We start from the raw sequence: 18182 nt of genomic DNA, 5'->3' as shown, positions 1-18182 counted from the left end.
AATTTTTTGTTCGTTCCTTTGTTTTTTGTTTGATTTAATACCGTGGTTTTACTACAAATACTAAGTTTAAACCATGGTAACTTCAGTGAAAATATCGTTATTTACAACAACTCGCATATGGTTAATTCTTGCCTTTTTCAAATAATGAATTATTGATATTTGAAAGGTCTACTATATTTTTATAATCACAAATATCTATAAATAACCGATTTAATTCGGTGTAAAACGCGACTCGTCCGCAGTGTCATCTGAAGGTTATGATGTATGCGACCGCCGTGACTCTTCAAGGCGGGCGCGTCCCCGTCCCCACCGTGCGCGCGCCCGCGTCTAGTAGACGGTTATGCGGTACAGAAATCAAGGAGGAGAAACAGCGCTGACCGAGCCGGAAAATCGGAAGTGACTTTCAGCAGTGACTTATCTCGTTCGTTTGAGGTTTTCTATCGGCTTGTGAGACTTGACAGAAGCCAAACGCCTCGCCTAAGAAGGTAAGAATGAGTTGTGTTCGCTGCTGGGTGCCGTACGGCGAGAGCGAGTCTGTTAAAGTGTGTATGTGGCTGCGAAATTGGAGTCGCCGACTCAAAATGGCGGACAGGCCGTTCGAGCAAAATAAGGGTGGATAAAAAGTAACGTCTTCCAGGGTCACAATGCACTTAAAAGAGAGATAGGAACCGTTAGTCATATGTAATTCTCAATCAAATTGTTTACATTTCACTGTTTGTGGGAATTTGACAGCCGGCCTTAAATGCTTTGACCGTTAGCTAGTTCATGTTAGCATTCTCTTCGCTATAAACTCTCTAAATAAACAATAACAGCCGGTGTCAGTTGTGTTTCCGTGTGTTAAAACACCTTTGCACCGAAAAGCCTTTAAAGTAACATCTGAATGGATGTTGTTGGTAATCTTTGGAATTGGGTGTGCCTGTGATGAAGTCAGGCCGGAGATTCATCATCTCGATGCCGGTGGATAGATAAGTTATCACAGGTTATATATTCAGTCAGCAAGACCGCATATGCGATCCCACGTTGTTTTTATTGATCAACATTCAAGTATGTTATAATTATATTTAGCAAATTGCTGACAAACTGTCTGCCTCGTGTTTTGAACGTGATTAAAATGAAATATTATCATACTTTGTAAATAGTCATATTTGCCAACGTTCTTGTAGAGTTTCCCAGGAACTTAATATTGAGCAGGCATTAATACATATTGAGTTGACAACCATGACATGTTTGTGTGTTAACGTTAGTTTTATAAATACACACGCCATGGTTTTCATATCATTCAGCAGTCATTGCTTTTCCATGTAGGTGTTGGCTGGATGCGGGTAATGATGATATCATTGTGCTCTAAATCATTTGAAGTTACTTGGCCTAACTTGTCGTCAGTTTGACGTAATGTGATGTGACGTCATCTTCGAAATTCAATTCTCATGTAATACAATCTGCATTCTACTTTTCCTTATGGCAGTGGCCATTGGACATGTTCAGAGCGTTCGGTATAAACAGATGAGCTTCAATTACCCTGCAGTTAAAAAAGATCAGAATGTGTGTATTGTGCACGTTTCGCTTTAATGTGGCTAGTGTGATACCAGGGGTTGGGTTCTTGTGATGACAGATGAGGTATATATTTTGGCCTATAATGGTAAAATCGGTTCATGGGTTTGTAACTGGGCATAATCTGCTAGCCCACAGCTTCATTCTTTGAATATAAGAAACACCTTTTCATGTTTGATGTATCGCCAGGTGCTCTATGGACTCTATGGGTTCGCTGCAGCTATATTTGCTAGTCAGTCACTTTACGTTTTCATGCTTAATCCTGTTCTGTACACAGTTGACTAATTTACAGAAGTGACAAGTGCATTCTACTACCAAGTGAATTCATGAAAAATAGTGCTGCTTGTACAAAATGTCTGAACTGAACTACTTATTTTAGCATGCATAATTCAGATTTGTGTCTTTATATTGGGGAGATGCAAGTCCTTTGCACAATTTGATAGGGTTCGGTGACAGTGTTGCCAGATTTTATGAGAAATAATGGCATAAGCCTAAAGCAGCGAAATGCTTTATATTTAATATGGAAAAAATCAAAAATATCCGCAACTGACCACTTTATTAACTCCCAGTTCTTTTCTACGAACCGGATCTCTCGGACAGTTCGTTTCAATAAACCAGTTCTCCGATTCTTTTACGCCCTGTAATGACGTCACTTGCCATGACGTAACGCATCAAGCCTATGAAAATACACTCGGCACATTCAAATATATAAATCATAACTTCTGTCAGTTAAAACATCATCGTCATGATCTGACACGTTTCTTGCATATGCATATGCGCAGACCACATCTTCGTTATTCCACGCGAGCTGCGCAGACACACGTCTTCATTATACAACACTAGCTGTACAGACATGTGTTTTCTTTATACGGTGTGCTGCACAGAAATAAAAATGAAGTATAAAGAAGATGCTCTGTTTGTGCAGACCCTCCTGACTTCTGGGCAGCCCACGTTGTATAAAGAAGACGCATGTCTGTGCAGCTCGCATTGTAAAGAAGTATGCTAATGCTTGTCTGAAGCTGACTATTAGCATTCAGACAAAATATACAACGTATTTCTGCATTTTGGATCTCTGGACAACCATTTCATTGCAAACGTCATAGTTTCGGAACAATGTGAAACTTATTGCGGATCGACTGTCATGCATGTTTTCATGCTAAATCTGCACTAAAACGTTGCATCAGTGCCTTTTTATCATTGCATTATAGTGGAGCTTAGTAGACACTGCTTCTCCAAATCCACTTTCTATGTAAATTGAGCTGAGTGGTTATTAAATCTAGTAGCCACAGGTTTTGGGTGGAAAATCCAGCAAACATCCCATATAAAACTATAACCTCATTTTGTATTAAGATGTTTGAAATGTTACTGTTAAAAATACATTTGCAATTTGGTCTGTGTAGCTTTGAAGGTATCTATAGATAGTTTAGAAATAGTTATATTTTAGCTAACAGTTATATCATAGTAACTGTGTTTATGTGTGACAGGAAAGTTTCACCATGAAATTGCCACTATGAGCAATGAGTAACACTTCAATAGGGATGGAATCACAGATGCACTGTATAGTAAACTAATCTAAAGGAGGCAGAACATTATCCTGCTCCTCCTGTTCATTGGCCGATCCAATGATTCTCTGTCATGTGCCGTACCGCTTAGGGAGCTGTAGCAAACCTTGCCTTTTCTTGACTAGCAAAGTTAACAGTCCAGTCCGGGTAATGGGATTAGCCATAAAAGCTCATGGGTGCGGAAAGGTTATGTCATGCCAGTGAGGTCTTTCTGTTTTTTCTATATAATTTTTTTGTAGGAATGGACAAATATTCAGGATGCAATTGGAAAACAAAGTTGATTTATCGCAGAGATAAACTTTTTCATTCCAAATTCGCCTTACTCCGTTATATACTCCAGTTTAGCATGACCTCATACATATCTGTCACAGTTCGAAGAGTTATGGAAAATTTCTGGTCACACAGGCCGACTTCACTTTTGAATGAATACAGCAAAAAGCTTTCAACACTGAAATGAAAGTGTTGTGGAGCCTCATGTGGTTTACGCATTGTTTAAAAAATTAACTCTCTTAAATTACATTTTCAAATCTAGATGTTTAGGTTTTTAGTCTGTCCATCCAGATGATATATTTTTCACCTGCGTCAAGCTATTTTAGTTTGCACCACACAGATTAGAGTGGATATTTGCAGGCCGTCAAAGGATTACAAAGTCTTGTCTCAGTCCCCTCACGACTGTATTAGAGCACCGTCGGGATAATTGTTGGAGATTTACACCACTGTCACCTCCATCACTTCCGGTGTGGTTGTTATCGGCTGTTGTATGTTACAGTGAATGTTTTTGCAAGGGATGCAGGACTTTCGTAGGAGCGAGCATGGGTCCAATAGCGGCCGGCTACACAAATCATTTGATTAGCAACTGAATGTAAATTGAAGAGCGAGTGAGAATGCTCAATTTTTCATTGTGTTTGTAAAGGGTTATTGTATGGCTTAGTCACAGACCTTGACCTATATAAATTTAACAATGGACAGTTTTTATCACTTCACATCATTCCTGTATGACCTCTTCTGATGTTTATTTTTTAATAATTAATAAATTTTTTAATAATCTCTTTTTTTCTCCCTTTAGATGGCCATTGAATCACACTGTTGAGCGTTCCAGTGGGTCGCTGTTTTGCTCTGTTCTGGTGTGTTACAAGCTAAAGGTGCTTCAAGCGACGCCGGTTTGCCTGCAAGTGTGAGATTGTTTGTCTCATCCCACAATCCGTCCTGCTGAGGAGCTGCTCGGGACTGTGTAACAGCTCCCTACTTGGGGCAGAGACAGCACCCTCACCCTCCTGTCAAAATGGTGCTGTCACAGAGGCAACGAGATGAACTGTGAGTCCACTAACTTATCGACACAAACAAGCACTCAGAACCTGCAGGTTGGGAACACATTCGCATAAAAGCAATGCCTAATATCAGTGTAGTAAAAAGCGTGGACGCCAGTGCCTCAGGCAGCTGCCGGCGACAGCTAGTAAGCTTTAATATTTCATAGCGTCATGACTGAGGAGTGGAGGATGGGCACGGAATTGCGTGACCATCCTTGTGCATTTGTTCATGCTTCACCTAGCACAAGGGGTCACTGGGTAATCTGGGGTATACCAGATACTTGTGAATAAATTTTTTTAAACATGTATGAAGAAACTGTAAGTTTTTGCTGTGAATGTTTTGCTTGTGCCACTGTAGCTGATGATAATAATAAACCAAAACAGCATTTTAAACATCTTAATGGGACAGATCACCCAAAAATGAATTATTCAACCTCAAGTTGTTCCAAACCTGTATACATTTCTTTGATGTGTTAAATACAAAGACATATTAAGATAAATGTTAGCTACTGAGATTTTAGGGGTACCATTAAATTAACAAACAAGTGGTCTCGCCCTAAATTTATGCTTTTAGTTAAACTAATGTAGCAATACTAAATACGGCCCAGTGTTAATGTGTACAGAAGACCCTATATGTCTGTGTACTAGGGGTGAAATTATACACTCCGCTCATGATTCGGGACGTATCTCAATGCTGTGTTCACGATACGAGACACATCTCAATATTTTGAACAAAATAAAAAATTGAAACTGAAATTCAAATGACATTTATTTTCAAAATGTACAACTTAATAAAATAATTCTAACTTTAACTGAACCTTCTGTAATGTCACGGAGTGTCAATTTTGACAGCAAATTTCGATTTAATTTGTCATAGTCTTTTGACTTAAATGCTATTTAGTTTGTTATATTTTAGTCATCCCATCATTTAAATTTAGTCGACGAAATCTACATAATCTTTAATCTACTAAAATCTATCTGGATTAACTAATTTAATTGGTTTAATTAAATTTTCCGTACAAAGATTTAACTGCTTTGACATCATTTACCTTAGAATTGAATTAAACCAGGTCAATTCCTTATTTTTCAGAAAGTTCAGTAACTACTGGATATGCATTGTTTCAACACAGAGAATATTTGACCATGAACGACATGTTCATCCAGTCTCATTTTGACTCGTTCAGTGAAGGGCGTATTCATTCAGTAGATTCAACCCATGAAACGCTCAGACAGAGCTCACACTCAAACGCTATTGGCTCATGTCTCTTAGAAGCTAACGCTTTGCTTGAGACAGCATTGAATGAGAAACATCTTTCAGAAAGAAATATTACATTTGTGCAATTATGCAAATCACATACTTTAAAAGATTGAATGACATGCTAAAAATCATGTACAGTACAATTCTCTAATCGGAACAGCGCTGGTTTCTTTTGGCTCCCTTATGTTGCATATCACGTTATGCAGCAGCTCACGTTAGCGGACAAATTAACATTGGCATATAAAAACTTTGTGCTTGCCTTTGTAAGGCGTTTCGGGGTGACTGGCCTGCATTCACGCTTCAAGTTAGCTGTGTTTTAACGGCGATTGTGAAGGAAAATAAGACCCTTTGTTAACCTTATGTTTAAAGTAAACACTGCTTTAATCCTTGGCTGGTTTGATCTCTTAAAAAAAACAATGCCATAGTTCTTTGTCTGTGTTCCACACTGTCTGTTTCCTTCAGAAAAGTCACTGTTACATTTCGCAAGAGTTCTGACATCATTACATAAATTCAGTCTATTGACTGGCTTATAAAATATTCACCATAATTTAAAGAGGTGTAGGACTCCTGCATAATGAAGCACAGAGGGCCGAAAGAGAGTCTTTGTGTGGCTTGGGTTTGGAAAATTAAAAGTGTCCTTACAAATATAATGAGATCTCTCAAAAACTGGATTCCAAACATTTTTTTTTTATGATAATTTAACCAAAAATATTTCAGTCTATAGGTTGCTGTAAGGATTAAGTTTAATTGGATAGAGTCATATATTTTGAAAATTCTCAACTTCATTTAGCCATTTCCTGCTCTGTCGTTTGAGACGTTTTCCATCCTCGGTGGCAGGTGTCCATAGCAACCACAGTGAGCTGTGTTTTTTTATTTCCCTCATGGTTTTAGCAGTCTCCACCTTCATTAAGACCTTGAATGTTCTTATGTGGTTATTATAAGAAATTATTTTCTTTGATACTAGTGCAAATTATATATTTTTAACTTTTCTATATGTCGAACGTCAAAGGACTAAACAGGAAAACAGGTATATTAAAGAAGAGAAACAAAAAAAAGGACACAAATAAAAACAATACAGTTATCTCCTGGATAGGTTCATAAGCCAGTGAGTCCAAATACTAGAGGAATATCGCACCGAGCTAAGTCCAGGATTGGTCATTGCAGTGATGATACGGTTCGCCGAGCTTGAAACCCTGCAGATGCACCTGTACATAAGCTTTTGTAATACCGCAGGGCAATTTGGCAAACCCACGTTAACAAGCATTTGGGAATAATTACAATCTTTTATATTATGGTCTTCTGACTGACATTTGAATAAAAGTCAAGAACTTGAATATACCAATCTGGTTATGAGATAGACATCAGATTTATAAGGAACGAATCATGCAAAAGACTTGAACCGGATGCGTTGAGGCACATTTTTCGGTTTCTGCATGTGACATTTGGCATAAAGCCTTTTGCATCAACAAAGCTAATATCTAAAATGTACAATCATACCTCTCTGTATATGTTGCTTATGTACATTGTTTGTTTTCTGTATTTAACGTTACATATTGCAAATTCAGTTTAATGGTTGTAATGGGTTAAATCCCACTCTGTGTCAACTTGGGACATATGTACCCGCATCAGTTTCCTCGATTAGCTTTTTGTTCAGGGGGTCTCTGTTACGTCGGCCTGCTGAAAGGATGCTATGACATAAAACTCTGTGCCTCTGTCTTTAGAGGGTATGCATGTGACGTCACTTTCCCAAGTAAATGCGCCAAAACATGCTCCCTTGAGTGGCAAAATGGCTGCATACAATATCAGGAAACGCAATTTTGTGCAACATATCAGTTTCCAAGGAGATCTGGTTTCTGGTCCTAAGCATCACCGTCGAGGCCAAATACTTTTAATTTCATCAAATAATTGTGTGTATTAGTCCCGGTTTCTTCGTCTTTGCTGTTTGTTTTACAACTCAAGGGAATGTGTCCTGGCACTCAAGGGGGTGTGTCCCGGCGTGGGGAAAGTGATGTCAATGCATACCCTCTATAGACTGTTTTATTTTACACACATGCTAGGCCTGAAGTTAACTTCATGTGTTTGGTTATAATATAACAATTTATTTTAGATTTAATGGATATTAATTTATATTATTTTATTGTATATATTGTATTGAATTATATTAAAACTACTTAAGTGATTGATTCTTTGTGGAGGTCTACTGGAGGTTAAGTTTGGGCCACATAATGTTTGTTTACGATGTTGCCACTGAAACCGTCTATAGACTACTTATATTATTAAAATATTATTATTATTCATTAATAGTTTACCACAAATTTTGGTGGTTCTTCATGCCATCATTTTTGTCATCGAGAATAGGGCTGGGTTAACAGCACCAATATGCCAGAGCTCTGAAAGGAGTAACTGTATTCTGTACAATAATTTAGGGATTATTTCTGCACATTTAAATGCATTTGTCACTCCCAAACTTGTTAGTTTGTACATGGCCGATGAGTCTTGATGTCTCTCACAGGATCTCTAGATATGTGACCTGCTCAATGTGGATTTTTCTTTTCTCTGCCTCACTGCTAATGTGACGAGTCCAGTCTTCTTGATCACTTACTTAACATGCATTACATCTAAAGTGATTTTTGGTGGTCCCACTCTACTGCAGGACATGATGTTAGTTTTTCCACAGAGGAAATCTGGGAATATTTATTCGAGTTTAAGAGCATGACTATGTATGTCTTGTGTAATTATGCCATCTCTTTATTTTTCAGAAATCGAGCTATAGTTGATTATCTACGTTCCAATGGCTATGAAGAGGCATATTCTGTTTTTAAGAAGGAAGCAGAGATGGATATGGTAATGTGATATTTTTACACTAAGCTTTTAGAAAAGAAAAACTAGGGTCAATGTGTTATGATAGTTTGTGTATATATACACTCAAACTATCCATCATTTGCATTTGGCTCTTGGTGGGTTTCATTAACTTAATTTTGGTGCGAGTACATTTTTGTTTAATGACATACGATGTATTTGTAAGCAGCGTTCATATTTTTGCCTTTTAATACTGTATTTTCAGAACGAGGAGCTGGATAAGAAGTACGCAGGCCTTTTGGAAAAGAAATGGACTTCAGTCATCAGATTACAAAAGAAGGTTAGTATTTTTAGTCTGTTCCTTAAAATGGCATTTCCTGAACATATTGGACATTAAATTGGTGTCTTCAATTACTAACCACAGTGTTTCCTGTACACTGTTAGGTAATGGAGTTGGAGTCAAAGCTAAACGAAGCAAAGGAGGAAATCACTTTAGGAGGCCCCGTGGTGCAGAAAAGAGACCCCAAAGAGTGGATACCACGCCCACCTGAGAAGTACGCCCTCAGCGGTCACAGATGCCCTGTCACACGCGTCATCTTTCACCCTGTGTTTAGTCTCATGGTCTCCGCTTCAGAAGATGCCACCATAAAGGTGTGTTTGTTTGTCTATTTTTTTTGTTGTATCGTGAAAGTCTCTGTAATCTGTAGCCTTACATGGATCAAGCTTATATAGGACCTTGTTGCGCCCCATTTCAGTTTCAAATGCATCTGCTTGGATTTTTTTCTGCTGAGTCACTGTCACGCCTCCATGGAGAAATTGTGATGCTCTGGTTTCCCAGGGCAACAGCACAGCGAGCACTTCTTCAGTTCTCTGGACACCATGCAGTACAGATACAGCTCTGCATCTGTCATATTCTTTTCTTTGTTATCATTATGGGTCTCCAAAAACCGAAAGCACAGATATCAAATCACTTCATGTGTCTTCAAGTCTATGCTACAGATATATGCATCATATGTCACTTTATACCTGTGTCTGTTTTGCGTGTTACTGTATTTCTGAGGCTAAATGTATTCTAACACTTCCTGTACGGTATTAAAATGATCAACTGTTTTAAATGCTTTAAGTGAATCAAGTCTGTCCTGTCGTGTCATCCTGCAGGTTTGGGATTACGAGGCTGGAGACTTTGAGCGTACACTGAAGGGTCACACTGACTCTGTGCAGGACATCTCCTTTGATCAGACTGGAAAGCTTTTGGCTTCCTGCTCTGCGGATATGACCATCAAACTCTGGGACTTCCAGGGCTTTGAATGCATCAGGACCATGCATGGTAAACTTGGCCACAGTTTGATACAAAGTAATACCAACCGTTATGCTGCACAGGTGTCTTGAATGACCTTTGACCCACCATGTACTGCAGCCACCTCCAACACACGCTTTAAGCTTATTGAGATCCCTATTAGTGAGTTCGAATCCTGTCTCGCTTTCTGAATGTCAAAACCTGTCGGTCTGGACGAAGGGTAGGCTAAAGGGGCTAAAAGGTTGTTTGGGTCAGGATTAAAAGAGATGACAGCTTTAATCTCCCACTCAAATAATAAAGACCCACTTTAATCATATGCTAAAACCGAACCTGTCCGTGGTCACTTAAATGCAAATTAAAATTAGTTTGAAGTTATAATTTATTGTGGTTGTATTAAGGGGTTTGGGGTGGGTGCTTGGTAGTTGAAGTTTAATTTTTTATACATTTTAACTACAATCTTTGTGTCATACTTGCCTGAATACATGTATTCAATGTCTTGAACGTGATCTGTCTTATGCTTAGGTTTATCACTTAAAGATATTATTTTTATATAAAATCTATGTGACTTTTAGTACTACTATTCTCCTCACAAATTAAATGTCCTTTTTTATGTTCTCAGGACACGATCACAATGTGTCGTCCGTTGCCATCATGCCCAACGGTGATCACATAGTGTCTGCCTCTAGGGATAAGACCATGAAAATGTGGGAGGTGGCCACTGGGTGAGTAATACTGAAGCTCATGGTTGGAGTCAATATAGTGGGTTGATTGTGGGGTACATTTTGTGAGTCACGTGTCTAGCCCACAATGTCTAGTGGTTTGGGTTTTAACCTCAAGGTGTGGTTACCTGTAGGTTACATGATGTTTTTCATAAACCAGAAAGATTTAATTTAAATTATTTTAATTTAATAACATTTTAATTATTGTAATAAAATTACATTAATGTTACTTTTCTTGAGCAGTATGCTTTTGTCTTTGTTTAGTTACTGTGTGAAGACGTTCACGGGTCACAGGGAGTGGGTGCGTATGGTTCGACCCAATCAAGATGGCACACTGTTGGCTAGCTGCTCCAATGACCAGACGGTACGTGTGTGGGTGGTGGCCACCAAGGAGTGCAAGGCGGAGCTGCGGGAGCACGAGCACGTGGTGGAGTGCATCTCCTGGGCCCCTGAGAGCGCTCACCCCACCATTTCTGAGGCCACAGGCTCTGAGGTGAGAGACAGAGATATGGAATTTATTTATTAGGAGTCATTTTGGTGGTTTTCTGCTCATGTTTGTGCACTACCGCGTGAGGTTCATGTCTGGCATCTTTTAGCGCTGGGACCGCTCCATCTATCAGTTTCAAACGATCTGCACGATTCTGGATAAATTGAGAATCACGGTTGTTTTGTTTCAAATAGAGATTGCAATTCTTTTACGAATCTGAATGACGACAAGAAGTAATACATTTGTTGCTGCTTGAAGAGGTCATTAAAGAAAGACATAACTGATAAACATAACACCATATTCTTCACACCTGTAAACAGTTTAAAATGACCTGAAAAATTATGGGCAACTTGATGAAAAGCTCTTATAGGGCAGCTTCTCTTTTAGCGTAAATACAGTGATAAACGGCACACATTCATATGTGTTTTTACCGTAATGACCGATATAAGCGCACACTCTGATTTGTCCGCGCTACAAACTTCAATTGTTACATTTTTTTTTTTTAAACCTGTCCAGTTATCAAAACCATTTAACGCAACACTGAAAGACAATCAGAAGAGCAGCTGTGTTGTCAGGCTGTATTTACGTTATGTTGGTTTATTATTTTGGTGTGAGATCAGCTAATTTCAGAAGAGTGAGAGCTTGTAAACATGTGTGTCTCGTGCTTGTGAGTTGGCAACTCTGTTTTAATCCCCATACTTCTGGGATCCGTTGACACAGAAATAATGACAATGTGTGTTTAAAAGACAGTTTCTTACGCTGCTTCATACCCAAAGATGATAATGCCGGCCGCACCAACACAGATTGAGGCTCTGTTTTTAGTCTGAAGTGTAGCCTGATACACACAGGAGAATCTTCGATTTGACGTGTGGGTGTGTTTTTCCAGGAGAATTGTCCCATAAGGGACTTGCAGCCTGTTACAAAACAGGAATTCACGTAAAAAAAACTTTTCAGAAGCTTTATGAACCCTGGCGTAGTGTATCTAGCACAGGAATACTACATCATACGTCTAACCCGTTTTTCGACAAGTTGACCACATTAAGCATGAGAAGCCAGCACGTTTAACAGTGTAAAGAAGTCAGAATGAATGAAATAGCTTGTTACCTCTCCCCCTAAACTTCCACTGCTGGCTAGAATGTATAGCTTTATGCTAGAATGTTTAGCTTTATGCTTAAAGGTGTAAATACTGTATCCTTTATCCTTTTTGTGCATGAGTGTGAACTTTCATGTACGTGTATGTTTAACACATAATTTCCTTGCAGAACAAGAAGAGTGGAAAGCCTGGCCCATTCCTGTTGTCCGGATCCAGAGACAAGACCATCAAGATGTGGGACATAAGTACTGGCATGTGCCTTATGACACTGGTGAGTATTATATCCATTGGCCCAGTTTTTAGTTGAATTAAGATATTTATGTAACTTTTATAAAATTGCCTTAGTTACTAGTTAAGACAGGTCACACATTAATTTTAGTCTGGGACTAGCCTTAAGCCTCGTCTGTGAAACCGGGTCATTGTTTATGTATCAGAACCCTAAGCATTGCCACAAAAGCAACACAAGACAGATAAAACCGTTAAGAGTACAACCTGCCAGACTACACGCAAGAGAAAAATTCAGCATGCTTTTATGAAAGGAAAAGGTCAAATGATGGTCTCCAGACCGCTCCAATAAGTGGAGAATAGCATCCTCTTTGACTTCTTACATTAGTTACAGTCCACCTAGTGGAAACTTTTATTATAGCAGTGAATCCCAAAGACACCCCAGTCTGCTTGTCTAGAGAAATTGGGCTGTGTGGAAAGCCAACATTATTTACCACTTGTCATTTATCATACACTGTACTTTGTCCTTCTCAGGTTGGTCATGATAACTGGGTGCGTGGAGTGCTGTTCCATCCAGGTGGAAAGTTCGTAGTGAGCTGTGCTGATGATAAGACACTACGTATCTGGGACTATAAGAACAAGCGTTGCATGAAGACCTTGAGTGCCCATGAACACTTTGTTACCTCTCTGGGTAAGCCGAGGTGTTATTTGTGCCTGGAAATTCTGGGTGCTTTGATGGGAAATTGTCTGTATGACTGATCCTCTCTGATAATGATCTCAGATCAAAATCAAATAGTGACTCACTGACCAGCAAGTAGATGTGTGTTATTTGTTGATTTATTACTTTGCTTTAAGAATCTTCAACTTCCGTCCACAGATTTCCACAAGACTTCTCCTTACGTGGTGACAGGAAGTGTAGATCAAACGGTCAAAGTGTGGGAATGTCGCTGATCGCCTAGGAACCGCCCCTCCTTCCCTTTCCCCTACGCCACCACTTTGGCCATTCCCACACCTGCTCTTCAGGATGCAGTCATTACTATGGTTACCACCTCATCCAGCTCTCTTCTAATAACTATTGTCCTTTTATGTTAATTACTCTGGATGTAGTTTGAGCTTATTAAATGTTACACGAGACACTCACAAGGCGAAAAAATGAAATAAGTAAAAAGTAAAACAAGTATTCTTGCATGGTGAATCCAAAACTTGTATACTGTAAATTTTTTGCTTCTCATCATCTCAAAGTATCATAGGGATGTGGAGCACAGATGGTGCTCGAACGTTTAGTGTTTCTGGACAGAAGGCAGAATGATGCAGTTTGGGGAAGTTCAGAATACAGGGCACTCAAAATTATCCGTTGGATTTGTTTTATTTGTCACAGTCTGCTTTACACAAGATAGATGAAAGATACTGGGGGGTTTCCCTTCCACTGGATGCTTACGTTTTCCCCCTTGCTGGAACATTTCGGATCAACGTTCATATTAGTGTTCAGAATACAAGTTAATTTAATGATTTTGTGCATTTCTCCTTCATTGGCTTTCCAATTTTGCTCGTTTCATTTTACACAATAAAAATAGTTTTATTTAAACCTGCTGCTGCTCAGACCGCCACATTTGGCCAATTGACTTTAAAATACTTTTGTAACATGGCATCCCACTCGACGAGGACAGAAAACACCCGAGTAAAAAAAAGAAAACACAGTGACACAGATCAGTAAAGTGCACTTGTCCCTGGAGATAGTTTCACACAGGGTTTACATTTTGCTTCTTTGTTTTGTTTTTATAATTGTACAGAAAATATAGTCTGATGCCCTCCATTGCCACACCGTGCTCAGGGAAGGCCTCAACAAAATGTATTTACTGACAGACAGGGCAACTTTAGTGCCATTTCCCTCGGTTCTGAAAGTTCACTTCTGTATGTTTGATGTTTTCAGGACTGCATATTAAATATGACTAGGGACGAAGCACTTCACCAAACATTCACTCTTATACCACAGACAGCCGGAAAACCACTTGTTTTCACTATAACCACCTACTTTCTGACACCGGCAATCTTGGAGGCGAGTTCGCTTCTTAAAAGGTTTCATAACCTCCTATTATTCACCGAACGTCATTCTGCTGCTGTCCGTCTGCTCCCTCTCACGTTTGTGTAGAGTTTTGGAGACGTGGTCTGAAAAGGCTTCTTGACGTACTTTGTGGCACTGATCCGTGACTTTGTACTGAATCTAGTCAGTCTCTCTTGAAGCAGGGAGGTTTTCGGCATCGGGGGAACAAACACGCAGTCGGTGAGGCTCGCTATTCTGGACCTTGCGGAGTCTGTGTTTTAAGACAGCACCTCCAGATCTACGTGCAATAACTAGGCTGCTCTGTGTAAACTATTAAGGAAGAGTATGTGTTTGCCCTTAACACTTTTATAGGAAGGTGGCCTTCTGTAGCGATTCATGGAGTGGTATGATGATAATGATGATGTTCTCTCCTGGCTGCCATACTAAGGCAACAATTAGCAACTTGTAAGACAACATCTGTGATGAGTAGTTTGCTGTGCTTGCTGGTCCGCAACGTACTGTTTTTAACAGTAGAGTCGTGTGCGCCCAACCACTGCCATCCCAAAGCTATGTATGTAGAACATGTGGATGTGTGCGTGGAGGTCTGTGTGCATACAGCGGGCTCTGACTCCAGCTGTCTGCTTTCTCTGCCTTGTTAATGTAACGAGAATCCCCAATATCGAGGACTTCATTCTGCTTTTTGTGGTCTCACTGTTGACACGCGCTCGTGCGCTCACGTAAATAAATATTTGTCCATCAGTATATCTTGATGTCATTGTTTGCAACATAATTAAAAAATAATAAAATATCTGTAAATATAAAGCAGCGCAGTGGTGTTTCTTTCTGTAGTCACAGACAAAATGTTTACTGAATTAATGCAACACTAAAATGAGTGTCCACCCTAAAATTACCCAGATAATATTTTTGCGCCCTATATTTAATATTGAGTGAGCATTTTCGGAGCTTATCTAGAAATGTGATCCAGGCATCCTTTACATGATTTAAAACCTAAAATCAACGGCTTAAAAAACAAGCATATTTTGTCTTCATGACTGATGTTCTGTTAGGCTTTTCTTGTATAACGTGACATTCACAGTGTTTTGACCTTGCACACGCCTGAAGAACTTCACACACTATACCAAAACTATGGTTTCCATGGAAACAGTGCATGATGCTACATGGTCACACTACTGTCTCATCTTCAGTACAGCCTTCATTTTTTGATTTATTAGAGGTATTTCATCTTTTTTCCCGCTGTCATTAAACAACAGACCAAAACAAAATATGATGTATAATACAAATGTAAGCTTAAACTATAAAATTGTCTTTACATTTTATGATCATTACATGTATATTGAAACTTGTAATAACAAAACATGCTGTGCCATTTTAGAGAGGTAAGAGAAACTTTCGTACACATCCTTAACGTTTGTATTTTAATATTTGATACAGACCTTTTCAATGTATTTCAGCCTAGTACATCAGATATATAGACACCAGCTACTGCCACATATTGCTGTATCCTGGCAACAGTCCCTGTGAATGAGTTAGATAAGGTGAAAGAGTGATTCTCTCAAGAAGGAACGTGGGAAATTAGATGGCTATTGACAGTGAAAGGCATAGAGGACAGGGGTGCATTGTGGGACAACATACAGCCTGAGGTTCAATTTGTAAACTAAACCCAATTCACAGCATTTAATAATCTATAGGCTAATGTTCATTTATTGTTTATGTTGAAAAAAAGAAAACGTGGCATGTAATATTTCTAATATTCTAATCTCCATTGATCTAATATTTCTCCATTATGGGAGTGTCAGATACTTTTCACATAATATAAAGAGAGTGAAAGTGAAATTAGAAAATGGAATATTGGGTAGACAATGATTGAGTTTGCTGGTGTTTTCCTAACCCAACACTAAACATTAAACAAAGTGTACACATATTTTAAAATATCAAGAACATAAAGACATAAAGTGAAGTATATGTGGGTTCTGCTCACATTAAATTTTTGTTGTTCTCTATTTTGTTTCCGTTCCAAAAAAATATATTTCTCAAGATTTTAGTTTTTTCTGATGAATGCATAAATGTTTAATGGATAGATCATGGATCGTGTGGTTAATTTGCGCGAAGTTTTCTGGAGGGTTTTATGTGTAATGGGTTGAGCTCTATTGGTCAGCTATCACACCACAAGAGGGAGTGCTTACATTAAAATAATCAAAGATGTTGAATTGTATTTATTTATTTTGCAGAATTCCCTCCATATAACATATCAAGGATTTAAAAATAATATAATACGATCATTCAAACATTAATAATGTGGTGTACAAATGCAAATGTTTTGTCATCTAGATTAATTGGCCATATAGCATTAAAAATGTCATTGTGAGTTCTCTTAAAATGTATTTATTTCCTTTACATGCTTTTTGACACGTTCACAGTATTTCGAGTATTTTTCTTTGAGTTTTGGTAAGTAATCCTTTCAAATTTTTGTTCTGTAATTTTAAAGTTCTCTGTTGTTAACAGATATATTTTCCTGACAATCCACATCCACTACAACAAATACATCTGTTTCAAAAATGCCATTCACTTACGCATACTGTTCTCACGATGAGTGGTCATTATACGTCATTGAACCCCACTATAGCTATTCATAAACTGTATATAGAAGTATATAGTAATATATGAAGAGTTTGGTTCCGATGAGATAACTCATGTTTTTTTATTGTGCATTGCAATTATTATCAATCAAACTCCAGCTGGTTCATTTAATTGAAGTCATAATAGCTCACAGCACATAACACAATAAAATACAACCAAAACATGATAACATTTAACAAACATTAAAATGTAGTCATCTCATTCTTCGTGTGTAGTTCTAAATACATATGGTGCCAATATGGTTCATAGAATAGATTAAAATAAGTTTTTGTTGTACAGAGAAATTCACAATAGGGCCCGCTCCAATGAACCCTGTTAACTTATGGGGGAGGGTCTGCGCACTATGTCTGCAGACTATGCTACATATGAAGATTTTGCTTCCAAAATAAAAATGTTTTTATTGTGTTATCATGTTTTTATTGTGTAAGTTAGCTGTATTTTAACTTATCATGCTTAAATCAAAACAAAACAACTGCAGTTTGATTTATATAAATTTGAATGCACAATAAAAACGGAGTTATTTCATTTTGTAACTAAACTCTAACTAAACTAAACGTGAAGTGTTTCTGAATTTTATTTTCTGAACTGTGTGTGAGGACATTCGCTGTGCGTAACATGTGCTTATAACCAGACACGTCGTGTTCCCTGTGCACGCGCGTGTGTTTGTGTGTGTGCGTGCGTGCGTGCGTGCAAGGCATGTCTTACGCACGTAAAAGCACAGTGCTGATTGGCGGAAACGCTCTGACTCTTTGATAGTCATCAGGGTATCCCTTCAAATCAGCCAATCACAGTCTGTTACCATGCAAGTGCTCATTCATAGAGAAAGTCAGCATGGCCTGCCATAATGCTGCTGTGAGCGCCAGAACAAGAAGCTTCTCTTTCATTCTTGAAAATTATGATTCATTAAAATGCTGAAAGAGAAAATACTTTTGTGAGGTAATATAACACAATTTAACAATGAATACGAAACCGCACATGTTTGATTACTATTGTATTAATAATATGGTTTAATAATAATCATTTATTTTCATATTTTTGGGGGTGTATTTGATGTCACCTTTCTAAACATACATTAAGTAATTAAGTGTCTGGGGTTAGAATAAAAAAAAAATGAAACAATCTGCCGTCCATCCAGAATAACACTCGCAACGCGTCACTCGTGACCACGTCTGTCCACCGAGCCCT

The 18182-nt window shown here is 38.5% G+C and overlaps 1 protein-coding gene across 1 annotated transcript; it reads left to right on the top strand.

The window, feature by feature from the left end:
- Positions 1-277: 277 nt before the first annotated feature.
- pafah1b1b (platelet-activating factor acetylhydrolase 1b, regulatory subunit 1b) lies at positions 278-15165 on the top strand. Its single transcript, XM_079486436.1, has 11 exons — positions 278-485; positions 4180-4427; positions 8438-8522; positions 8743-8817; positions 8922-9128; positions 9636-9804; positions 10394-10496; positions 10758-10986; positions 12243-12344; positions 12833-12989; positions 13176-15165. Exons 2-11 carry the CDS (start codon positions 4396-4398, stop codon positions 13247-13249), a joined length of 1233 nt encoding a protein of 410 aa, XP_079342562.1. The 5' UTR covers positions 278-485; positions 4180-4395; the 3' UTR covers positions 13250-15165.
- The last annotated feature ends 3017 nt before the right edge of the window (positions 15166-18182 follow it).

This window comes from Barbatula barbatula, assembly GCF_947034865.1.
Source record: "Barbatula barbatula genome assembly, chromosome: 22".
NCBI classification, from domain to species: domain Eukaryota; kingdom Metazoa; phylum Chordata; class Actinopteri; order Cypriniformes; family Nemacheilidae; genus Barbatula; species Barbatula barbatula.
This window is presented reverse-complemented; position numbering and strand designations above follow the sequence as displayed.